The sequence below is a fragment of the Trachurus trachurus genome (genome assembly GCF_905171665.1).
Source record: "Trachurus trachurus genome assembly, chromosome: 13".
NCBI classification, from domain to species: domain Eukaryota; kingdom Metazoa; phylum Chordata; class Actinopteri; order Carangiformes; family Carangidae; genus Trachurus; species Trachurus trachurus.
In genome coordinates, this window is record NC_139892.1 from 7,906,499 (window position 1) to 7,933,499 (window position 27,001).

Consider the following 27,001-nt stretch of genomic DNA (forward strand, 5'->3'; position numbering starts at 1 on the left):
CTGATTTTGGTCTCCACCTGAGAAAAAAATATTGAGATTTGTTTTTGTTTTGTTTTGTTAGCCTCTAGCTGCGCCGCTGCTATACAAAAAAAAAAAAAAAAAGCAGCTAGTAGCCGTTTGGTGCAGTTGGGGGTTTGTTTACAGCTGCCTGTTGCTCCGAAAAAAAGGTCGGTGGTGATTCTCTGTGGGACTCGTCACATGGTCGTCTGAACCACGGTTGGTGGTATAAAATATCGATAAATGGCGCTTTAAAATAATTTCATGTCTATACAGTAAATGTCTAAAACATGCATTAACACTGGAATGGTCCTTTAATAATAATAATAAATTCCTTATTTTTGAAGAAAAAAAAAGTATATTGAACTTCTTGCTCATTACTTAATGAGCAAATGGCACGTTTAATTTTAATTTATGGCGACTGATGAGAAAAAAAATCCAAATTGAGGATTTTTTCTTTCTTTTTTTGCAGAAAAGGAATTGATTTGATTGGAAATTAATTTATTTTTGTCAACAGTTTTAAATTGAGGCTTTTTTCTTTTCCACGGGATCTTGCGCTGTAGATTTACAACTGTTCCTCTCCTGACGACCTTCTACTTCACTTCTACTACGTCTCTAATCCATGCTAGTTTCACATCTACACATACAAAATGAAAAGCACAGTAGAAAACGGGTGAATGAAAAACCGCACAAGCACTTTTTTTTTCCTTTTTCCATTTTCTTCAGTCTTCTTCCAATCAGAAAACAAGTATTCACGAGCTAAACATCCAATCACATTCCAGATTTGTTATCCTCCCCAAAAAAAAAAAAAAAAAAAAAAAAACCCACACATATTCATCATTCTTTGACTCTGATGTAATTTGCTCAAAGGAAACGGGGGGGAAAACCTGAGATACGGCAGAAGCAGTCCGAGCCATTATTCAGATTCCTTCGACATGTTGGAAAAATAAAAACAAACAAAAAAAGTCCTTTAGAGTTGTGGAAACTGGCCGGAAGATCAGTGAATGTTCTCTGGAGGTGGCGGGACTAGAAACATAAAAAAGCACAAAACAACAGGACATGATAACCTTAAAAAAAGAAAGAAAAAAAAAACGCGGGGGCTTATGGGTGGGAGGAGGTAGATGTTGACATCTGGAAGCCATCTGTCAGCACTGGTTCTGTAGTGAAGTGAATATGTTGAGTTTTATTTTATTTTGAAAAACCGTCTCCTTCTCCTTTCCTGTGGTGTTGAAGCGCTGGCCGACCAGCAGGTGTCGCTGTCGCCCAACAAACAAACACACGCACACACACACACACCTCTTTGAAAAAACTGGAGGTTGCTGTGACTGAACGAGATCAATTGATCTGATCTGATCCATCTGTTGCCATGACGACTGGACGCTGCAGGGGAGTCCGTCTGATCCGTCGTTTCCCCCATGTCTACATTTGAAATCTGACACCAATTTCCCCTTCGACCTGTTCTCGCTGCTCAACGCTGTCGTCATCGCTCTGCCGTACCCTGGTGGTGGTGGTTATTACCCAGAATCCCTCTGTGCACCTTTTTTTTATTTTTATATCCTTCATTTGTTTGTTCGTCGTGCTCCTTGTTGAACGAAGCTCCTTTACAGCTGTGTCGTTAGTGATGCTACAATAGACTGGACGCCACCGTTTTCCACGGCGCCGGACAAATCAAACTAGTAGAAACTGTTCCAAACAAACAAACAAACAAACAAACACGGGTCAGTCCTTTAAAAAAAAAAAAGAACCAAAAAAAAAAGTGTGATCACACGGTTATTACCACGGCCCTGGACGAGGGAGGGTGGACAGTTTGGGAGCGGCCATGTTTGTTTGTTAATGGCCACGCGACGTAGGTCAGAGTTTCAGTTACACGACCCCTGACGGTCAAAATATTACAATCTGGTTAAGAAAACATGGTAAAAAAGCTCTACATGGTTTTTTTTTTTTAGTGTGTATAAAGGGGAATGTGCACACTGGATTTGAAATGCCCAGCCTGAGGGGAACCCCACCCCCCACCCCCACCCCCTGAAACACACCATCTGCTACTGTACAGGACAGGAAGTAACAAAGGTTCATATGGCGAGATCATAAACTAGGCGGGTTCCTCTCAGTGAGTTACAGGAAGCAGGAAGTCGGACTAATGCAGGTTTCCTTTACATTTAAAATTAGATATCAACAAAGTGTTATAATACAGAGATAATGTGTTTATAGACAGTTGGCCCAGTGCTGGCGTCGGTCGGTTGGTCGGCCCGGTTCTTCTGGGGGGGTGCGGGGTGGGGGTGAGGAGGAAGGGGGGCGGGGTCTCAGCTCATTGCTGAGCCTCATACTGGCTGGTTTGGATCAGGGTGGGGGGATGTGGTGGGGGTGAGGGGGGGTGAGCAGGTCGGAGTAGAGGGGAGGGGAGGGGGGCACGAAGAGTCACAAGGCCGCCACCCATGTGTCGTGCTGCCGTCGCCATGGTAACCCTGATATGGTGCAGCACGGGAGGATCTGAAACGAAGAAGAAGAGGAGGAGATGATGAAGGTTTGTCATCCCCCCCCCCAAAAAAAACAGTAAATGAATGACGTCACTGGATAAAAACAATTGCAGTTTTGTTTGTTTGTTTGTTAGTTTTCCTTCCTTCTCCACCCTGTTAGATCACATGTTTGGGCACATTCAACATCTTAAACTTTATTTATTCATTGTGAATCTAAACAGGCGGCTCCATCAAATCACATTTCTAAAAACGACAACGACGTCACATTTTGCTCTGAGGGAACTTCCAGTGTCGCAGTCTCGGCCGCATCTTCACAATAAAACCCCACAGTCTTTTGTTCTATGATTTACTATTATGATTATTTCTAAAAAGGTTAGGGTTATAGGTATATGGAAGATGAGGGATAAAAATAAATTGCTAAACATATGGGATGTTAGAAGTTGATATGGATATTTATGAACCGTAGTATATATTTATGTTTTAGATATTTTTATGGATGTAGTATATATGTTTATTGATATGGATATTTATGAAGTATATAGATATATAAACCATGATGAGTAGAAAGGGGTGGGAATTTCATCCAATCATTCATTTATATTACTTCTGGCATCAGTATTATTAATATAATGCAGTGGTGTCAAACGTACGGCCCAAAACTGAATTTGCCAAGTGTGAATATTACATAGAAAACATAAGAGATAATATTGTTGAAATTGCCCTTAATTTTCTAAGGACATTTCAGGTTGTTCATAATATGTTTTGTAAATGGACAGTTCATTAACTGAAAACATCTTAACGCACTAAAAATGTAGACTTCTCATTATTTATAGGTTATTATGCTGTTATTTAATAAGATCAGTTTGCGCCGTTTGTGGCCAACACTTGTTTTCATCTCTTTTTAAAAAGACAAAACTGCTGCATTATTTTCATCATATTTAAATTAGAAATGTAAACATTTTCTGGATAGATGCTGTCGAGTCAATGAAACAACAATAAACTAAACTTTCAATTTACTTTAAAAACACAGAGATGGATTTCTCAATGGCAGTTTATACCATTTTATATACCGACCTTTTAAAGCTGCTAATAAATGTTGTATTTATTAATATGAGTTCAGAGCTCATCCTCCTGACGGATAACGGAGGAGAAACCAGCTCAGACTTTATCAAACATCAAATCAACCTTCGCTCTCCTGAGACTTTTCTGACCCAGTTACATGAACGACTGAGTGAAGACGTGATGAGAAAACGCCAGGAGGTGAAATCAGCTTCCTCCAGAGCTTCTTCTGAACCGTCAGAGAGAAGACGACCTGTTATTTACTAATTCATTATTAAATACAGAGTTACAATCTTATAAATAATATTACTTACCATGATATTGGCTCGTTGCGTTGTTCGTTCTCTTCCTGAGTGTTTGTCCTCCGAGGCTGACCATCCTCCTCTGGACACAAACACACAAGGACAGAAATATTATTTATTTAGATATTGTTTACTTAGATATTTTACTGCAGCAGCATGAGATCCTCATTAATAACATATGAACAATAACAAAGAGGTGGAGGTGAACAGAGATCTGTGCTGTAAATAAAATCAGACTGGAGGAGCAGAGACATCTGATCACATTTTAATAAGAGATTGTGAAAAGATTCATATAAATTCAGTATTAATCCATTAATAAATACTAAAGATTGTATATATTATTTGATTCATGAATAAATAATAGAACATGAAAATGACTGACTTTTACTGTTTATTACAACAGTGGTTCTCAAACCTTTTTACATCAAAGATCCCTAAATTGACACAAATTAAGCCACGGACCCCCATTGGACAAAATTTTGAAGTTAACACCAGAAATACACAAATATTTGTTCTGTGACTAAAGAACATTACTTTTTTAGTCACTGTACGTTCAAATTAGGGCCAATGGCGTGAATTTTTGGAAATACAATTTCTTCAAAAACCTTTTAACATTTATAGAAGTGGTAAAAAAAAAAAAAAAAAATTAAAAAAAATGAAGTTTTAAAGAAAATTCTAGGAAAAAAGTGGTAAGATTTCTTGAAAAAAAAAAGTAAAAAATGTTCTCAAAAAATGTTTCTTTTTTTTTTAATTCTCGAAAAAAAAGTGGTAAGACTCCTCAAAAAACACAAAACATTTATGGGGGGAAAAAAAGTTAAACATTCTTTGAAAATTTTGTAAAATTTCAAGAAAAAGTTGGGGACCCCTTTGAAACCTCTCAAGGACCCCACTTTGAGAACCACTGTATTACAACATCAAATTAAGGAAATGTTTCTTCAATATTTTATATTATTTATTTTCCTGTGACATCACTGCTCCTTAAACCATCAGATTTTTATTATATCATTTCATTTTTCTTTTTCATATCTGTGTTGTTGTTGTCAGTCTCAAAAACAACACTTCTATCTTTGTCAGTGAGAACCATCGACCCAGATCTCTCCTCACCCTGAGACACACACACACACACACACACGGACTTTATTAGACTGGACAGATGTTAAACAGACAGGTGTGTGTGTGTGTGTGTGTGGTGTGCAGCTCCTCTCACCGCTGCGGTTTCCTCCCTCCACGTCGTCCAGCAGGTTCGCTGTGGAGTTGGCCGTTCCCAGTCTGAGGCGGAGTTAAGGAGACGATGATGATGGAGACGAATCCTTTATCCTTTAGATTAAATTTCACACTGCTACTTAAAAATAAGAGAAACCAAAGGATACGAGTGGTGCTTCAGCAGCGTCCTCCTCTTTGACTTTCTCCTCTTCGTCTTCTCTGAGAACGTTCTGGCGATTTCAAACAGTTTCTTCCTGGTCGCTAAAGGTAAAAAAAAAAAAAAAAAAGATCAAATAAAAAGAAGCTGAAGTCTGTTTTAGTCCAGGTTCACATTCAGCTGGATCTCTTCATGCGTTTTCACCTTTCATCCAAATGTAAAGAGAAGATGTTCAGCTTGCATGGGTTTTTCAATCATGGGGTTTATTTTGGTCCTTCGGCCTTCATCAGGCAGAAGTGTCAGGTTTTGTCTGATGAAGGTTGTTGAGTTGTTTAATGAAGATACAGCCTATGTAAAATGTTTGCTCCAATAATGTTTTAAGATTAACGGGCTAATGTCATCTCCCGTAGCCGCAGAGTTATCTAATGATAGTTACAGCTGGTGTTTACCTTTCAATACGCTGTTGTATGCGGTGACTTTCAGCTGAATATGTCCGTGGTTTATGGTATTAATACAGGTTATTTGTTTGAATATCAACTTATAACTGACTCAACTAACTTATAGGCTACAAAAAACTAATAACTGAAAGATAGTCCACAACAATTTCAAAAACATGGACCTGATGGACCCGTCGATGATAGCTGCGTTTGTGGCTTATGATTAAACTGGTTGAACAGTGCAAATATAAAAAAATAATAAACTAATGCCAAACCCCCCACAGTCTGAAGAGGTGTCCCTTTTCTATGTCACAAAATAGCCCTTAAAGGGATAGTTCACCCTAGAATGATATTTCGCTCATTATCTACTCACCCTCATGTTGACTAAGGGCTGGAAGAATTATCAGAGTCCACCGTCCCTTCTCTTAGTTACAGGGGGTCTCGGCGTAGCAGTGCATTTCAATGCAACGGTTGCAAAGGGACACCAGAGCTCTTCGTAAAAAAACACACACAAAAAAACATCCAAATACCTCCATGATGCTCGTATGTAATGTCCGTCTTGTGCTGAAGCCCCAAATTGCGTAATTGTCCCGAAAAAAATTAAATAAGTCTATATTTTAAGCTTGTTTGTAGCGGAAGCTTCTCGAAGCTCCTCTTCCTGGTCCGTCCAAATATCGCGTGATTTGCGCCGGCGTCAGTGCGGTTACTGCGAATCACGCGAGATTTGGACGGACCAGGAAGAGGAGCTTCGAGAAGCTTCCGCTACAAACAAGCTTAAAATATAGACTTATTTAATTTTTTTCGGGACAATTACGCAATTTGGGGCTTCAGCACAAGACGGACATTACATACGAGCATCATGGAGGTATTTGGATGTTTTTTTGTGTGTGTTTTTTTACGAAGAGCTCTGGTGTCCCTTTGCAACCGTTGCATTGAAATGCACTGCTACGCCGAGACCCCCTGTAACTCAGAGAAGGGACGGTGGACTCTGATAATTCTTCCAGCCCTTAGTCAACATGAGGGTGAGTAGATAATGAGCGAAATATCATTCTAGGGTGAACTATCCCTTCAACTCTTTCGCCACCATTGACGAGTTAACTCATCACAGCCTGCCGAACGTTCACGACCATCGACGAGTTAACTCGTCAAAACGTTTTTTTTTTTTTTTTTTTTTTACAGATTATGATAATAGACACTCTGAGGTGCCCTGTGTGTGAATATGGTAGTCCTCTGATATGTAAAACTGTTTTAAACTAAAATCAAAACATAATGTTTTTTATAAACTGTGTGATTTTGGTTTGGTTATTTGGTAATCGGTCTCCTTGAATGCTGCTCTGGGGACAGCGTGCTGTGCAGCTGTCGGCAACAGTGTTGCGACTTGCTCGCTAAATCTGACTTTCCAAACCCTCTTGGCGACTTTTTTTTTTGACAAAAGCGACTGGTGACAAATCTGGCGACTTTTTCCGGTGCTGTTACAAACGTTTCTGGTTTGGAGATTCGGACCTGAAAGCCCGTTATCGCTGCTGTTTTCACGGTGCAGCGGAGCGGACGCTCTGCAGCGGGGGCTGTGACCGGCCGCCCCCGCCCCAGAGCACTCATCGCCGGCCAGTCACACAACAGTGTCACGGAGATGCTGCGCTGCAGCCAGAGACCCGCCCCGCTGCTCTCCACGCTGCCACACCCCCCAGATTTGCCTACAAATATATTTATTTAGCCGTAGAAATGATTTGGGAGACGCCACACTGCAGAGTACCGGTAAAATGAGCAGATTGCCACTTGACACAAAAGTGCATTTTTCTCTGAAACTAGAGCGGGAGCTCCGTTTTTGGAGAAACCGAGCTCTCTTCTTCTCCTTCGTACTCACGAACGAAACGGCGGAAAAACTCGCCGTTTTTTCGAAGAGCACGTTGGAAAGTCACTCTTCAACCACGTGAAAACCGTTTGTTTCTAGGTGATGTACAGAGTTTGGTTCGACGTAAGAAAAAAGGTTAAAAAAATAGCCAAAAACATGTGGTCCGGAGCAGATGTGCAGAGAAATTAGTGTGGTCGCGAAAGAGTTAACACTTTGTTTTGAGGGCGACTAAGATTAAGGGTTGAGCTGAGGGTTAAGATAGGAACTGGAATTCACCCTTATTCCCCAGGACTTTGATCTGATCTTTTTAATCCTGCACGTTGATCATATTATATTTGTTTTATAAAACACAGATTTATACTGTTTTGTTTTGTGCTTTCTTCATTTTATGCTTCTTTCATTTCATTCTGTGTAACATGTCAAATTTATGGACGATATCAATCATTTTGTCTTGTTCCATCAGCCAGTCGATGACCCTGAGGTCGCAGTGTAACGGTGCAAACTGACGGTGCAGGACGTCCGATACGAGACGAGACAAGACGTCCTCAGTTCGATGCAGCTGAACATTTACTGTCACACACACACACTCGTTATCTCTAATTATCCTCTGCCATCACAGTCAGTACGTTTGCTTAATCCAGCTATGCTCAAAATTCGATTTTCGCGTCTCATCGGACTTTCTGTCCTTGTCCCAGTTTACATGCAACTGAGAAAATCGGATAACTGACGGGAACGTGTCCTCCCCCTCAACACCAGGTGGCGATTATGCGTCGTTTCAGCGGGTTAATACGGAACCTTTTCCTGTTGACCTATTAGGCAGGCTGCAGACCAGCATTTTCAAACAACGGCGAGATGGTCAATCATACAGCTTTGTTAATCTCGTACATGATGTGCGCGTTACTTATTGTGTAGATAAGGTGCACGCTATCCCTCGTGGTCATGGTGATTTTGAGAGGCAGATAAGAACACCGTAACGCTACAACAATAGCTTCTGCGACCGGCTTTCTTGGATGTTTTTGTTCCGGGGTCATACGCCAGTGTGGGGGTTGTGGAGCATGCGCACATGCGTTGTCCAGTTAAATTCCGATCACGACGTAAAAATTATGGAGAAAATCGAGTTCCAATCGCATTATCTGGGTGGAGAACTCCGATATTAGTCGGACTGACGCCTTTACATGCATAGTCATGGATGTTATAGTCGGATTAAGGCAATAATTCGGTTTTCTCAAGCGTCATGTAAAAACGTACTGAGTGTGACAGACGCAGCTCCTGGTGAACACACACTTACATTTGCCCATGTGCTTGAGTTTGTCTCTGAACAGGGCGTCGTCTGACACGGCCTCCATCGAAGCCGCGGAGTCTCCTGCACACACACATACACACACACATACATAAACACACACAGCAACACTAACACACTGTACGTCCACATGTATATACAGTATGTGTGTGTCAAACACACCGACTGCAGCAGCAGCAGCGCCGGTGTGTTTTTATTGTTTTTTTTGTTTTACAGTGTGACACTTCCTCGACACAACCAACAGAGATCACAGTGAAGCTCAGACACACAAAGACCAGTATTCAGTAGAATTCAGTGGAATTCAGTAGAACTGAGTTTGCAGAGAAATGAGCCGAGAGCTCGGGCAGAAGAAGCTCGATGAGTGATATCTACCTGTGGAACTCTCCATGCTAGATGAATGACTGGACTTTGATTTCTTTGATTCATACTTCAAGCGATCTAAAAACAGAGAGCAGATGTTATGACCTCTGATGTGGAGGAGGAGGAGGAGGAGGAGGAGCTGATGGACAGGATGTGATGAACTCAAAGCCTCCACAACAGTTTTTTACAGCAGCATTTTGACCACAAGTGATTCTAGTTGAAGAAAACTCAACTTCAGGAGAAAAAAACAGCTCATTTTCATGTCAGATTCATGTTGTGAAGAACTATTTCATCCATCTTTTGCCTGGAAAATCTTTTCTAACCGAACGTAAATAATGCGTTTACAGCCGCGGAACATAAAATTAAGAGACCACTTTCACAAATGTTTCTTTAAAAGGCTGCACTGTTTTTATTTTAATACCAACACAAACACAACTCATTCTACTTAATGAGACACTGATGAGGTCATCACCTGAACTTATTATAAAAACCACGGCTGTAAAAGTTAAAACTCACAAGTTAAAATTAGTTTAGTGTTGTTTAGGAATGATTATGAACATGTTTTCTTTTCAAGGTCTGAAAAGACTTCAAATCTTTTGTCATTTTCTGTCTATAAATGCTCTAAATGAGAATATTTTTATTTCAATTTCAGGAGAAATGTCAGTAGTTTATAGAACAAAACAAAAATGTTCGTTTTACTCAAACACATGCCTATAAATAGTAAAACCAGTGAAATTCATCATTTTGAAGTGGTCTCTTAATTGTTTTTTTCACAGCTGTATAATAACAATAATTGTCAGTTCAGTGTATCTGCTCCATCTACAACAATGGAAGCCAGAGCCCTGATCATAAGCTGAGGGATGGGAGACTGTGACAGATGGAGACATGTGGAATTAATTTTGTCCAAGTAAAGAAAAGAAAAAGACAAATTAAAAAACACACAAAAAAAAACAAACATCAGAAACCCAGAGCTTTTTACACATCTGAACGAGCCACAATTACTCTGTGTCTCTAACCCTCCTCTCCTCCATGTGCATTTGTTTCCAACGAAGCGGGTGAGAAATCAATTATTTAACCAGCACTAGGACTCTGGAGCTGTTCAAGTAAAGTAAAAATGGAGCATAGTTCCTTCTTAACGTCCTCTTGTGTTCGTAGCTCTGGGCTGCTGATGTCACTGTGGTGTGTGTGCGTGTGATCACACCGTTCAGTTTCATTACTCACACAAAAGTAATTCCAGAGACACATGCACAGGACGGGAGCGTCAGGGCAAATTATGGCGATAACAGCACAAAACAAAACAAAAAAAGGTTCCCTGTGGAGTTTTTTTGTTTGTTTTGTTTTTTTTAATATAAACAGACTAAAACACAGTTTGTGAGTTTGTTTCCTGGAGCTCTGACAAACGTTTGAGCTGCTGCTTTGTTTACTGACCAGCAGCTGCAGCGTCAGAGTGTGACATCATCACTGACCACGTCTCCAGGGTGAGTGTGTGTGCGTGTGTGTGTGCACGCCCTCGTGTCCTTGTGCAAACAAAACGCTGACTCCATCATGATGCTAAAGGTGAAAAACTCCACAGGGAACGGAACCTCTGGCGACGTTAAAGGGATAGTTCAACATTTTAGTCAGATTCTCCTCTCACTATAATCCCTATAGTCATAGCAGTAGGTTCTTTACCTTTAATTATCGGTGCATGTTGTTTTGAGATCAGCGGGGCAGAGACGTGAGCTGCTCAGTGAACACAATGGAGGTGAACGGAGGTCCCCTGTCCCTCATCAAACTCATCAAATACACAATCCAACAACTCCAAAACGCTCTGGCTGACAAGTTGTGACCTGCACATTCACCACGCTATGAGATAATCATGTAACATTACGACACATGAAGCAAATACCCTGAACTACTTGTGCTTTTGAAATCCCTCCGCCCAGCAGCCGTGTCAGGAATGTAGTTCCTGCTGCATTTACCTCTAAAACAACTCTGTCTCTAATGTTACATTATTATCTCATAGCGTGGTGAATGTGCAGGTCACAACTTTTCCACCAGAGCGTTGTGGAGTTGTTGGATTGTGTATTTGATGAGTTTGATGAGGAACAGGGGACCTGTACCACCTCCATTGTGTTCACTGAGCAGCTCACGTCTCTGCCCCGCCGATCTCAACACAACATGCACCGATAACTAAAGCTGATGAACCTACTGCTATGACTATAGGGGTTATGGGGAGAGGAGGATCTGACTAAATGTTGAACTATCCCTTTAACGTCACTCGTCTTCATCATAATTTTAATTCATCTCACAGCCTCGACTGTAAAAACACCCGACACCAACATCACGTGGAGCGTTCCTCTGACCCGCCCTACCTCTCTCTAAGGCGATGAGGAACTCGCGGTTGCGCTGCAGCTCCTTCATGAACTCCTCGTTCTGCAGGAACAGGGCGATGCGCTCGTCCTCCAGATACTGCTTCAGCTTCTTGTCCTGCTCCGTGTCGCCCGGCGTCAAACCAGAGCCTCCGGCGGTGCCCGCGGCTCCGGACGGGGTCGCCGCCGTCCACTGGCTTATGGAGGAGACCGAGGAGGAGGAGGAGGACGAAGGCTGGGAGAGGCTGCTCTGAGAGCTCTGCTGGAGGAAAGACCACAGAGGCCGGAGGTTAAAACATCAACAACAACAACAACAGAGCTGCCTGTAAATCTACTCACCACCGCTACTTCTACTTCAATCATCTCAGTGATTCTCAGTTTAAAACATTCATCTTTACGATACATACAGAAAAAATCTAATCCAGCCAATCTAATCGGTCATAATTCGGGGAAGCCTAGAAACATAATGAAAAGAGCCAAGAAACAGTTTTAAAAAGTTGGTTCATAACTTGAAAGGAAAAAAGGAAACTGTCCAAATAAGTTAATTGTCATATCAATGAGTTAAGTGAATTGTTGTTTATGAATTTGGTCATTATTAAAGGGATAGTTCAACATTTTGGCAAATTGGCCCATTGCCATAATCCTATAGTCATAGCAGTAGGTTCGTTACCTTTAATTGTCGGTGCAAGCTATTTTTAGAACGGCGGAGCAGAGCCGCGAGCTGCTCAGAGCTACGCTACGGAGGCTCATGGGATTTCTTGGTTTCCCTCATCAAACTCATCAAATACACAATCCAACAACTCCAAAACCCTCTGGCTCTGTTTTAGAGGTAAATGCAGAGACTGCTTGATGAAAAACTGTCCCTGAAGGCAACACTCATCAGCGGTTTTGCATGAATTTACCTCAAAAACAAGTTAGCTAGTTTTAGTAAAGTACAACAACCCTGCCTCACCGTCCTACTGGTGATACTAACACAGGTTTCCTGTCAGAGCGACGATGCTCCAGGTCTAAAACTGGTTGAATCGACTCTTCAGTGAGTCCAGTGAACTTCACACTGTTTCACATCCATCGATTTATTAGTTGTGACTTCCTACAATATCAGCACCGACCGCTACATATTGATCTTCTATTGTTTTTTTTATCATTTCAAATGGGTTAAATTATAGAGCTGTGCACAGTCACATTGATCCTCTCGGCCCCTCCTTACCCCACTCTCTCCCTCCCTCCCTCACCCACTCACAACAGACCCATCTGTTACAGTTGGACCGTCGTCCTGGACCAACGGGAGAAATCCCAACAAAGCACCATCCAAAAACACACTTCCATGATGTTCTAACCTGCCCTGGTGCTCAGACTGTGTGGACCAATCAGCAGCCTGGATTATATTTGGTCTCATTTAATAAACCATTCAAGAAGAAAAGCCCCATGGGGTCAGTTCCTGCCCCAAGCCAAACAGAGATGCCAACGGAAACTGATCCAAGAGGTCTGGACTCTGACGGAGCTGGACACAATATCCTGGACCAGCTCTTCCTCACCAGACAGTGCACTCTTCCTTCAAACTGTTTCTTTACATATTCTATCTCTCTTCATATATTTACTATGTATAAAGACATTTTAAAAAACACTTTGTGGATATATTTTTGTTGGTCTTAATATTCCACTTGATCTGTAATTTCTCCAATCAATAAGGTTTCTGATTCCTATTTCCACCTTGTATTATCATAATGTTCCTAATAAAGAGCTCAGTGAATGTAAATTAGACTAATAAGTAGTAGTATAATCGGGTCCGGTTACAATTTCTTTGTAAACTTCCTAAAGTGTCTCGATCGGCTGGATGGCGCTCGGTTTATCAATAAACAACATCAAACAAGGTTATTACAGCCCATAATTTTAACACCACATGTCCGTTTCTGTTTATAATCCCCTCTTCAGCGCTGATGGTCTCACTACACGCTCCTCTGTCAACACGTGACGGTGGCGACCGACGCTGCAGGTTAAATCATCTGATGCCTATCTTTTATATTTCAATTATTTTTGTATTGCTGCTATATATTTATCTTGCATTCTTCTTTTACTTGTGTTTTTTTTCGTCTTCTTTTTAGTATTTCAGCCGACAGGAACTTCCTTCAGGATTAATAAAGTATCTATCTATCTATCTATCTATCTATCTATCTATCTATCTATCTATCTATCTATCTATCTATCTAGTTCGTCTCCGTAGGTAGGAAACTCTTCAGTGACCCTCACAGCAGTTTTGTAACGTTATTGTTTTAATGCGGGCCAGGTAACTCACTCCAGAGCTCTTCAATTAATCAATCAATCTGCACTTAAGCTGCATTACAATAATGTGAAACTGATCGATAGCAATTCGGATGTGATGTTCACTTATCACCAGCAACTCAACTGGAGCTTGTTTCCTCAAGTCTTACATAAACATAAGACTGTTTAATAATCCCACACATGCAAAACTTGGTTGCTACAGTGGCATTTGTAAAACAGAAGGTAAAAAAAGTAGAAGAATATGCAAATATAGAGATATTAAAGCAGATATCAGTGGAATGTTTTTGTTAATATAAGTCCTAAATAGTCCTATTTTCCGTCAGCAATCACTTACATGAAGTATTTCAGCCTAAACACGAGTCTCTCCGTCACTCTGCTCTGCTGTAACCCGAGGAGAAAATTTTCCTTGTGGGATACAAGTGTTATCCAATGAGGAGAGAGAACGGCATGAAGGGCTGTGTGTGCAGCCAAGGGATGCGCGTGAATGTGGTGACGTAGCACGAGGACCAATTGATGCCTGACAAGGGCGGGGGCTGCTAACTCATGGTGCGTTCAAAGAAACTCGTACTTTGTGTTTTTCCTTCCTGTGAAGTCATACCAGTTCGATCTGGTACGAGTTCACGGGTCGGAAGTTACGAGTGGCCGTTATAGGGAACTTTCACAGACAACAGGATGGTAAAAACACGAGCTACGGGTTACCTGGAACGCTACCAAGTCGTAGTTGTGACTTGAAGCTGTAACTTACGGTTTCAAAAGCCTGCCTTGAACGCAGCATTAGCCGAAACGGCCGTGAAGCTGATATCTGCTTTAAAACGATGTAAGACAGACATATAAGTTATGTACCAACATGTTTCAGGAATATATACAGTTTAAAATTAAAGTGAAAGTAAAAGTTCTGTGAGGTCAAAACTTCTCACCACAAGCACAGAAACTATAAAACCAAGTGCAGACATTTAACCTCAGTGTGTTAACATTGTTACATTGTTTGTTTTCCTACCTTTGTACTGTTCGACTGCTGCGGCAGAATCCGCAGAAAGTCGTCGGGCAGGTTTCCCAGTAAAGGAGGGTTCCAGTTCCTGTAGCTTCTGACCTGCTGGTGACCTGGAGGAGGCTGGGCTTCAAATCTACAGAGCCGAGAGATCAGGAGCTGCATTAGAAGCATCGTCAACGAACATCCGTCTCCAAACTAATATAAATAATTTACTTCTTTTAAAACCGTGCTCGCATGAAATGACATCAGAACGACAGAGGAAACGACCGCTGAGTGCAGGTGAGTGAAACATTTACAGGAACGTCGTCAGATGATTGATTATCTTGAAAGGATAATCTGACTGCTCCACTTCTGTTTTGATAATATCGTTTTATACATGAACTTAATGCAGTGTGTTGTTTATCCTCCGATCAGATCCAACCTGGACTCAAATATCCCAGCAGCTACTGAGCGGATGATCTTCATATTGGACATTTATACCAAAATGTCCAACTGTGTTTTTTTTTCTTCAATTATGAGATTTTGGGCTATTTTGCTTCCTAAAAGCACAATTCCGGGCAAATTCAACTCGGGGCTGTATTTTCCTAACATTTTAGGTCTAAAAGAATGAATCTGAAGATTTTCAGTTTAATTGCTCCTGTTTTGCGGTAGTTGCGTCTGTCCCGCATCGCCACGGCAGCGATGAATGGGAGTGAATTGAAGTTCTGCTGCTTAAGCTGTTTACATCCCTTAAAGCTGCAAATTTTTTTCCACAGACAGCGTCAGATGGCTACTCAAACATGCACCGAGAAGTTCATTTACTTCAAGCAAGTCAAGAGTTGATATTCCTGTGTTTATGACACAAACGGGAGCTTCTGACTGCACGTAAACACACCGAGCACGTCAACTTGGGTCTTGCGGAGTCTTTGAATTAGAGCTAGTTTTACAAACATGTCGGCCAAAATCCGGCCAAAACCCCCTCTGTAAAAACTTCTGACTCTAATATGTCAACAAAATAAAACAAGAATTTTGAAAGTTGCTTTATCCTATGTTTAGATTTCTGTTCTAGAAATATATGCAAATGAGCACTGATTTTGCCTCATTTACATATTCAAACATAAAATTTAACAAAACTTGTAATACAAAAAATAATTGCCTTAATGTAAGTAATAACCATGAATATCGTAAAAAAAACTATCCCTTTTTTACTCAGTATAGTTAGTTTCCATCAAATATAACACTGAACTGACCCCCCCACCAGACTTTCCATTAGCGCCACCATCAGGTCAATACGTCAAACTGTCTTCATCCAGTTAATTAAATCAGAGTCGTGTAGATTTTGGGAGAAATACAAACCCAAACACAATCAAACATCAGCTCTTAAGATTGATAAAAACACAGCTTTTTTTTCCTACGGAGGTGTCCGGTCACTCTTCCTTACCGGGGCGGGGGTGTTGGTGGGGTTTCCGGGTATTTCCTGTCGTAAATGTGCATATCATATGTTGGTGGAGAATAGACCGGAGGCGGCTCCTCGTCTGAACTGTCCGGCTCCAGAGTTCGCTCCAGAATCTGGAAGGACAACAGAGGAGAGAGGAGCTGTTGTGGTTTGTTTCTGGAAAATGAAAACTGACACCGAGTTTCCCTCCACAGCTTTTAAATGAGTGGGTTTCCACTGACATGATGATGAGTGTTGTGAACGGACAGAAGGAAAGACTACAGTTTAGGATCATATTCACTCCTTTTCATTCAAAAACAATCAATCAACCAGCGCTTGGCTCAGCAGCAGGAGGTCGATGTCCTGTGGTTGAGTGGGGTCATTAACATGCTGTTTATTTATCCTCGTCAAGGTGACGTACAATCCAAAACATTATCTCCAGAGAGTTGCTCCATCTTGTCCATGGTTACGTCATTATGGTGACATTTAGGGCTGCAGCCATCGATTATTTTCGTAATCGAATACAGTGTTTTGCCTTATTAAATTGCTATATTAAAAGGACATGATTCTGCATTCAATTGAGAAAAAAAGTAAGTAATTTTTTTTCCTACCTATCGAGATTTTAAAATCCCACGAGTAGCTCCCATCTGCAAGGAATGTAAGGACTGATTTCAAAATAAAAGTGCTCCATCAGACTGCTCTGATATTTTTTGAGTGACACTCTCTGATATTCCTGACCTGTTATTCTATAATAAGAGGTCGTCTCCTTACAATATCAATCTGAATTTACAGGAAATACAGTGAAAATAAGAAATAATTGTTGCAAACTATGCAAATGAACCCGTTTTAGGAGGTCACCTTTATTTTGAATTAGTCCTTAGACACTCATACTGTAGTATCTGTAGCACAAAACTATCCAGTGGATAGCTCAACTGTATTGTTTGAAGTGGAGCATTTATGTTACTTGCAGGTGGGAGCTTCTCACGGGATTTTAATATCTCGTTAAGTCTGAAAAAATAAATTTCAGAAAAACAAAAAAAATATTACTCAGAAAAACAGGAAAATAAATTACTCTGAAAAACAGGGGGAAAAAATGATTGTATAAGTTTTATAGCTGAGAAGATAATTGTACGTGATCACTGACCCATCAATATTTGGTATAAAAGACCTTTTGATGATGAACAATTTGTCCACATTGACTCATTTGTAATTTTGATTAATGCCACATGATGAATGAAATCAATATTGCAAATACAGCACATTGTAGGAGCTGCCATTTTTTTTAGCAGGCAACATTGCTGTTGTATTGTTAACACTATAACAGCCTACAAATCACATTCTCCACATGCAAAGGAACACCCTTCATCAACAAAATCAAATCATTGATTTTAGTGTAATGCAAAAAATTATATTTCCTATCACACTACCTACCAAAATCTGATTCTTGCTTATTTTCTAGACCCGTTTTCTGTTTTTATGGTGTTTTGAGCTGGATTTGAGCCGATGTTCAATAATAGTGAATATTGTGGTTTTAATGGTCTTGATTTTCCTTTTTTTCTGCAGTTCTGCCTCAGTAATAATATCAAATATTGAGATACTTTGGCTTTCAATGCAAACAACAACAACAATGTTGTGCTGGTGCATGAAGATCTGTGTGATCACATTAGCTATCTGTGATGTCACTAGGGCTGAAACAATTACTCGGGTATTTCGAAGAACTCGATTAGTCGATTATTATTATTATTGATTGTTCATTTGCAAACAATGCTTCCGTTATATCTATAAAGCTTCATTTTCACCTCAAGTTTTTCACTAAATTAAGAAACACTGAAATAATCACAGGTATTTTAAATCTTCCATCACTGACTCGACTGATGATCAATGGAGTAAATCTGGAGGCTTTAGTTTCTGTTGTCAATACCGACACCGGTATTAAACCCGGCGCCCTTGGGCCGCTGACCTCTGCTGGGATGCTGTCATCTGAGTCCGAGCTGTCATCCGAGCCCTGTCCGTCGATGCTCATCTGGAGCAGCTGGTCGATGGTGGCGTCCACGGCTCCGTTGTTGGAGCGCAGCACGCACTCGATCACCTCGTAGTCCATGGAGGGGAACATGGTCTTGAAGTCCTCCATGGCCTGGTTGAACTCCAGCCGTCGGACCTGCCGGTTGGGCCTGCTGTTGTTGAGCTGCCCCTGTCCTCCTCCTCCGCTGCTGCTGCTGCCCCCGCCGCCGCTGCCGCCACTACCGCCTCCGCTTCCGCCGCCACCGCCGCCGCTTCCACTGCTTCTGGAGCCTCCATTGCTGCTGCTGCGTTTGAACAAGCTAGTCATCCTCAAAGGCCTGGCTGCCTCAAGGTGCCGCCAACCTACCGACAGGATGGCTCTGCTTTTCCGTCACCGCCTCGAGCGCTTTCGAGCCCCTTCAGTCTCACTTTACTTTCCACTGTTTCCCCCTTTTTTTTTTCTTCCCCCCACTCAGTTTCTCATTCTTACACAAACATGGCCGTCTTCGGATCGGGAGTTCAGAAAAACCGTTTGAGTTTTTCCCCCCTCAAATTTGTTATTCAGCAGCATCCGGCATGACTGGCTGGCTGCAGGACAAAGCTGTGCGGGTGCGTGACAGTCGGGAGGTGACAGAAATTAAAAAACGTCTGAGTTTTCTGTCACCAGGTGGAGATCGGAGTCAAAACCCTCCGGGGAGCGCACATCGCTGCATCTCACTCATCACCTACAGAGACAGAGGAGGAGGCAGAGCGTTAGTGACAGTTAGCGGCAAACCCTTCCTCAATTAAAGCCCATCAGCTGATTCTCAACTGGGACACAGAGCTCTAATGATTTTCTAACTCGATCAATGTGCAGGGACTTGAGCTGCAGGAACACAAACACCAAAACCAAAAGCATCAACAAGAAGAGAGAAAAGAGGATCTCTGCAAAACTAATTTTCAGTAAATTCAGTTTGAATGTTTCAGAAACCAGAACCAGAAATACAACAGAAATGTAACCAAGACAGGGTTTGAATCTAGATGCAAAAGAAACTTGTCATCAATTAAAAGAAAAGCAATTGTGGCAGTGAGTGGGTAATCTTACAACAATAATATCAATTTAGCAAAAGATTGCATTGCTTTCATTCTTTCATGCAGACCTATTTTTTGAAGTTTGCAGTTGAGCAGGTTAATGGAGACGCTCCTACAGTTGGTGCCTTAAACACAAACACACCTACCTGACGAGTAAGATGCGTTCACTGACCACTTTATTACAGTGAGTTCTTTAAAATGTAACAGCCAGTATCATACAGATGGTAGGGTGGTGATAAAAGTAGAAAAAAACTTACATTCAAATAAAATTACATTTTCAGTGGAAGCAGTGTTGTTGGTGGTCGCCTTTTTATTTTTTTATTTTTTAGTCTTTTAATTCAAATCATTTTAGGGTTGTCTGTTTGTTTTGTGAAGGCAGCCGGACCTCGATATGCTCAAACTGTCCGGTGAAGGCTATGCCACAAATTTGAGCTCACTTTAAATTCTGTGAAGTTTGATAAGTTGTTGAAGCAAAGTGGAGCCTAAATGCTTCCAAGTCGTGTGAAACTGTTGTTTTTTTTAAATAAAAGTAGAGAATTTAGAAGTACATGGGTTCTGGAAATCCACTGGTATCGGTATCAACTACTGAAATTCTGGTATCATACCAATATATAACAGCACTTTAATCAGCACTCTAGCACTTGATAACTGTTCTGTAATCTATTGGTCCCCTTACTTTTTTTTGGCCAGTTAACTGTTGGTCTATGTTGTTTATGTTATGTTTCGTGTATGTTGTCAAGTGTATCATTGCATCATTGGTGCATTCATTGTTAAATATCTTAGTCCTGCCTCTTGTACTTTTTATCGTCATTGCTTTTATGTCTAACATCAACCTGCCAATGGGACTGGGGGAAGGAAATTAGCCGTTTCGCCACAATCCCACATATTTACATGTCAATGTTCATTAATATAAGGTATGTACTGTTCCCATTTTTTTTTTAAATAAATCTAATCTAATTTGACGGGCCGGATTAAAAAGACCATACATACACAAATAACTATCAGTATTACGGTGACGCACAGTCCTGTCAGGGGTTTTTAGCCTGAATGAATGAGTGAATGAGTGTGTGAGCTTAAGCGTGTAGTACAGTATGTCCTACCAGGCCTTGACCTCACACACACACACACACACACACACACAAAGATACCTTCCAACCATCATCATATTAATCTGCACCTAAGAACGGGGCTATATTTAGCTCACAATCCAGGCCTCTCAGTCCTCAGAGAGTGTGTGTGTGTGATGGTAGTTGCTTACTGCTCGCCTTTAAAAACCACAGTGGTCTTCCCTTTGACCGGCGACTGGTACTAGTGAACGGACCGCAGATGGCGGATACTCTCCCTCACTGGACCTGTGACCTCTTTATATTCTACATCGTTAGGTTGATTTTCACGTTGGCACAATGTTGGTACGCTCTCGTTTGTTGGTTGCCTGCGTGAGCGATAAGTCACTCTGGATGTTTAATCTGACCTCACCTGTTGACCGATGTACATGCTAATCTGTGATTCTGCTAATCTCATGATAGCGGCGGCGATGTCACTGACTCACAGCTTTACTCGTTTCATTCACCTGGTCGACGACACCTGGCAGCTTATTGGCTGTAAGGCTCTGCAGCTTCAGTGACGGTTCAGAGGTTTAATTAACCACCTATTAAATCAAGATTATGGTCAAATTAAAACTAATATGATTAGGCTATATTTTTGTTTCACATCTTTTATATTTTGGTTCAACTGACCAGTGGCTTAACCCCTCCCATAAACAGCGATTGTCCAAATATAACTCGGCAGCCATGTATGGAGATGTCCAGTGTCCAGCAGCCGGAGGAGGAGTCGAACTCTCCGGTCTGAAAGGTCACCGATTTGTTTATGCATTTATTTATTTTAAAGACAGTTGTTCACAAGCTGCAGGAATTAATCAAACTATGACTTTTACCAAACTCATCAAGGACTCCACCTTATATTCAAATGAAACATATTGTTGAAAAAAAAAATTATAAATCTTAACTAAATCTAATGTTAAATATTTCCACTCTGCATTATCTGCATTCATTTTTCCTGTAGGAAAGTTCACAGTCGAGTCTACCCTGTAGTATTTTAGTGGTTTGGCTCAGGCTGATAATAAATCTGCCATCTGTCAGTTTAGTTAGTCGGTAAAAATAAACAGCTGCTCAAACTGACACATCTCTGTGTTTCTAGTGTGAATTCAAAAGCAGGATTATTTTTAGAAAGCTTGACATGTGAAGCAACAACAACATTTAATGGTGCTTTCACACCGGAAAAACCAGAGCAAGGTTTTGTGAATTTGATCAGGTTTGTTTGGTTTCATGGTGCAAATATTTCAGTATGCATGTAGGACACCTACGCCTACATCCTGTCATTTCACTTTACTCAACAGCGATTGGTTCAAATGCATCTATCCGACATTAGCGTGTTGTTTTGGTAGGAAACCTTCCCCGTACACTTCTAGTCTCAAAATAATTTTTAAATTTCAGCATCTCTTTGCACCGACTCTTTATTTTGTCACAAACTGCAGACAGAAAGGAGCCATGGTTCTATTTATGTAATGCTTAAATGAAAAACATACAGTTTTATAATTATAACCTTATATTCAGGCCAAGATGGCGAATGTCTAAATCATGCAACAGTTGTCTGGACTCACGTACGTCACAAGACTAATACTGGTGTGTGGAAAACGTGTTGGTTTAAAGGGGAACTCTCCAAGTCCGGTCTCTTCTCCTCTGTGTTGCTAACCCTCCTCTCCTCCATGTGCATTTAGTTTTTTTTCAGTGGATAACGTTATTTATCATATACGATGTTACCATGTATATGTTTGTGTAGTTTAATCCGTCATAAACAAGAGATTGCGGCCACCAAACTATTTGATTCCCAGCAGCAGCAGGATAATTTGCACCTTGTTGATGATCCACCTGCAGCAGTAAAACATCACACCTCGACTGAGCGGTGGCACAGCAGGTGACGACTGAACTGATGCCAAGACGACACTAAACCAGCTCACACAGTCAGTCAGTCAGTCAGTCAGTCAGTCAGTCAGTCAGTCAGTCAGGGTGTTAAGAGAAGCTGAAAAGGACACATGGACATGTTGGGACGGGAAGCAGAAGTTTGATCAGAAAACTGAACATGATTGTGCTTGGCTCAGCATCAAATGGGGGGGAAAAAAACGTGATTATAGAGCAAGTTTCATTTCAGTTCATTCTCAAAAGAAGAAGCTGCACGTCTCCTAAAATAAAGTCTCACTGGGTCGGTTCATGCACGCGGGGGGAAATCTTCTTCAGACATGGATCGGAGGACTAGTGAATTATAAAAAAATTTCCTTGGTTACAGGTCTTTTTTTTCCCCCAGTCCCCTGAGCTCCACTTCCTCTCAGGCTTGTGTGGCTTCACCGATCAAATGATTGTGTTTAAGACAAATCTGAACACACTGCGAGAGGAAGCGCTGCCTGAGGGGCTCGAATCAGGGCGACACACTCCCCTGAGTTTCCTCTCAGGTTGATAAAATCTCACTTTTAATTTTTAATAGTGAAGTAAGCATAATTATACACGTATAGATCGGCTTATTCTTGTAACATTTTGATGGCGTATTCCTCTTTAATTGATCGCTGCTGCTTCACTTCAATGCAACATCTCATTTAGTTTCCGTTTGTCCAACCTGCAACCTTTATTTCCTTGCTTCACTCTCATTATTCCCAGAGTGTGTTTTTGGCTTCAGCATGGAAACAGCTCCACATTTGGAGTTTTATTGGAGAACACAGAGGAGCATTTAAAAGCTAATGAGCCAGATATTCTCCTAAGGCGTTTGTAGCAATCAAAAGCAGAGCTGAAAGATGGTGAGAGCTCGACTTCAGATTCATTAACGGGTAAGAAGAGACACAAGTTACTCCAGGTGTCAACTTTGTTTTTGCAGCTTATTTCTTTTGCCTTTAAATGGAGATAAATAACAACTCGTGCACGTTTTAAATCAACATTTTCCCAGTGGTTGCTGCCATTAACCTTATAACCCAAAAAACAACAGAGCAGTTTATATTAGGGAGTGAAGCCAGTGCAGAAGAGGCCTCTCTCACACTGCACGGCCTTTTGTGGCAGCTCAGGCAGTGAAGCGAATGCCAACGTGAGCCTGTGCAACTGTGTCACTACTGCTTTCCATGAACCAGGCACGTACGTCTTCAGATCTGAATGGTCCACATTCTTGCCAAATGCACATGGCTGCCTGTTGACGATTGGCCCGAGGCCTGTCTGACCGTGTTTTTATGTAAGTGATATATCCGTCCGGCCAATGACAATCCCAGCTGACGGCTGTAAAGGCCTCTGGGAGCGGTTAATGGTTTTTATTTATTTCTGTTAGCAGATAATATTTCAAAATAAGCTTTTGTTTTTCTCCTATAATGGGATTTAAGAACATGTGCAGCTGTTTTTGACCACATTGAAGTGGAGTTGTGGGCAGTTTTATCAGTTTTTAGGCATCAATATCATGCTAATTTTTTAATAAAGTCATTATGATTTCCCTAAGAACAAGATCAAATATCTCATCAAGTTTTAATACGAAACATACGGCTCACAATCTTTCACTTCTGTTTATGATGATAATTTCGTGTTCAGCACAAACAGATTTGTTAGACCTTGTTTTAGCTGTATTTAAACTATTTTTAGTTTTGGATCACAGTCACCCACCGTACTTTGATGCCTGTTATTAGCAACACAAGTTAAAAGATGTCAGAAAAGGTTGACTAGGTCCCCAATGGTTTATCTTGTATGGTGCTAACAATGCACAATGATGTTATGATTCCTAAAATAAAAATGCAGCTATTGCGATTTGTATATTGCATTTGGCCAAACTGTGACTGAAATGCAATAAATTGTGCAGCCCTTGTAAAAACCATGAGTGCAAACTGCACTCAGTTAACCTGGCTATCGATAGTTTGTTTACATTTTGAGGGATAAAGTGTATTGTAACGACTGTCTTTTTTTAGATTTCAGATTTAAAGACGTTTAGTGCATTTGGGTCTGTCTGAGTCACAGCTCTTTTTTCTGACACTGATGTGAGTTTCAGATGTTTCTGGTTATGGTTTCTGGACATTTCATGATCTTATTCATCTGATCTGATTTTGCAGATCAGATTTAGTGTTTTTAATGAACATAACCAGCAACATGAGACATACAGTAAGGAGATTTTCAGCCCCCTTTTTTATTTTGTTATAGGCTAGTAGCTCTTAGATTAAAGAGGGGGAAAAAAAGAGATCTGTATTTCACTGGCCAACAGGGTTTATTTTAAGGGGCAGTGTTATGAGAGAAACAGCTGTGAAAATAATACAGGCTTCATGACTCTTAACCTTTTAGTTTGTGTCCGGAGTACTACATTTTTTTACTAGGAGCACAAATGGGCACACACTGTAAATTGACTTGCAAAGCAAATATTCTTGTCATCTGTAATGACAAATTCCAGATACTTTGAGTTGCCCCTTCCATGCTTGACCAGTGTTAAAAAAAAAGAGGCAAATTTACTGGTTGCATAGTATGCACATGCACAAGTAGATGAAAAATGTACTTGCACTGTCTCAGATTTTAGTGGCTTTACTGGCTTTTAAATGCCTCCATTTAGGGGCAGTCTGGAGCCCTGGGGGGGAACAAGAGACCATGCCCATTTAGGAAGGAAGTGTACCATTTCATATCATTGGCACTGGTTTGGTTTGTTATGGGCCATCTTGAGAGTAGTAGAGTATCTTTGATAGCTCTGATATTATCTAGCTTAGCTTGCTGTGCTATCTTTTATCGAAGTATCATGTACAGTTTAGCTTGAAATATACAAAATTGTCAGATTAGCTCGTTGCATATGCTTGTTATTATGACTTGATACATGATCTTGTCAGTGCAGTTAAGTTACCTTGTTGAATTAACATTAGTGTGTTGTATTAACTTGTTACTTTAGCTTGTTTTAGTATTAGTAGATTCTCTGAGTGTTGACAAAAAAACTGCAAATTTACTGGTTGCACATGTGCAAGGAGATGAACATTTTACTTGCACCGTCTCAGTTTTGGGGGCAAAATGCTTCCATTTAGGAGCAGTCCGGAGCCCTGACTACCGTCTGTCTGTATTTTAACCACAAAACTGGGCCACGCCGAGATAGCGTTATTGTTATCATGTTTAAAGTGTGTCAAACGGTGCTGGTCCTGCTCACCGAGCGCCCCCACATCTCCGTGCATGTGCTCTGCTGCTCTCTTCGGGAACACATCGATGCTAACAGGCTAACGGTTCTCCCTGCTCCTCCGCCGCCGCCGTTAGCTTCCCAACTCTCAACTGACCCAACTGTCACATTTAAAAAAATATATAGAATACAACACGACACGTCATTTTAACCGTTAGAACGTTCGACGGTTTAACTTAACGCGAATGGAAGCTAACGTTAGCATCGGCCTTTTTCTGTATGTGTAGGGGGAAAACTAACTGGGTTTAGCCGCGATGGTTATGGGTTAGCAGCGGCAGCTCCCCCCGGCCGCCCGGGCTACCGTTAACTAATCACAACCAGGCACAGATGTAGTCCAGACGGGGGGAATCGTGTACAAGGCCTCGGTCACCGAGTCAACCCACATTCACACTCGCTCATTTCGTGTATAAATGTGTCACTAAACTGTAGGTATTTTCAGTTCGGGAGGAGATAAAAACAGATCAGTAGAAAAATACAACAACAACAACACTTTTCCAACCTTTCGCCGTGTTGGTGTTTACAAAGTGAAGCTGTAAACTAGGCTATTAAAAAAAAAGAACCGTAAAAGCAGAGTATCGTCCTAAAAAAAAAACAAAGAAAAACAGAAAAAACAAACAACGACTTTCTGGGTTTTCTGTAAAACATGATACACGTCGGTGTTACTCACTATTGACAGCGGGTTCCGCCGAGCAGATATTATGATCCCCAGTTTGGTGAAGTGTCGACAGGAAGCACAGCTGAGCAGCAGCAGGACGGTGGGTTTTAGCATTGTAACGGGAACCAGAAGGATCGTGTCCCTCCCTCCAGCAGCGGGGATGCCATTAAAATCAGAAACAGGCCGGATGTGCCCGGTTAACTACTACACAGGGAGAAACTTCAAAATAAATCCCCAGAAATAAATATCATAAAATTAGAATCAGGTTTATTGCCAGGTAGCTTGTAATATGTGGCATAAAATAAATGGATAATAGACAGTGATATAAAGAAAAATATATATATTAAAAAAAAGGAGAAAAAAAGATAGGCATATGGCAAAACAAAGCATTTTAACAATTATATATTACGAATAAATAAATATAAAAATCTGAATCAGAACTGTTTTATTGTCAAGAGCAGTAAAGGTCAGTTTACAGCACGATGAACTTGTCTTGGTGTCAGGTGCAAACATAAAAGTACCAAAAATAGAATAGAATAAGAATTAAGAGAATTAAGAATTTAAATAAAATTAAATAAAATAGAATGAATTTAAATCTTCTGGTGCAAAAGTTATGCATATAAATACACATATACTATATAAAATAATAGAATAAATATATATACAAAACACTACTAAATTAGTTAATATGGATATGATACAGCAACCCATACAGTAATGTACAATACCATGTACAGTAAAGTAATAGCAAATAATACTCGTAATAGTATACTATTGCCCATGAAATTGAAATAATTTTGTTGAGAAGAGTGAGAAGATATGCACTTAATCTATCAAGAATAAATCACAGTCACAATTATTTCATGAGAAGGGGGTTGAAA

General features: G+C 40.8%; 1 protein-coding gene across 2 annotated transcripts; it reads right to left on the reverse strand.

Moving 5' to 3' along the window:
• Nucleotides 1–582: 582 nt before the first annotated feature.
• Nucleotides 583–26,266, reverse strand: cuedc1b (CUE domain containing 1b). Of its 2 annotated transcripts, none has more exons than XM_083984497.1 (11): nt 26,133–26,266; nt 18,138–18,903; nt 16,184–16,311; nt 14,770–14,896; nt 11,496–11,751; nt 9,154–9,219; nt 8,770–8,844; nt 5,203–5,296; nt 5,040–5,101; nt 3,845–3,914; nt 583–2,484 (listed from the first exon to the last, which is right to left on the reverse strand). In XM_083984497.1, coding segments are annotated over exons 2-11 (1,248 nt in total). In that variant the 5' UTR covers nt 18,507–18,903; nt 26,133–26,266; the 3' UTR covers nt 583–2,483. The 2 variants fall into 2 exon arrangements, with proteins under 2 accessions (XP_083840623.1, XP_083840622.1); XM_083984496.1 differs by having other exon boundaries at nt 11,496–11,754.
• Nucleotides 26,267–27,001: the final 735 nt, after the last annotated feature.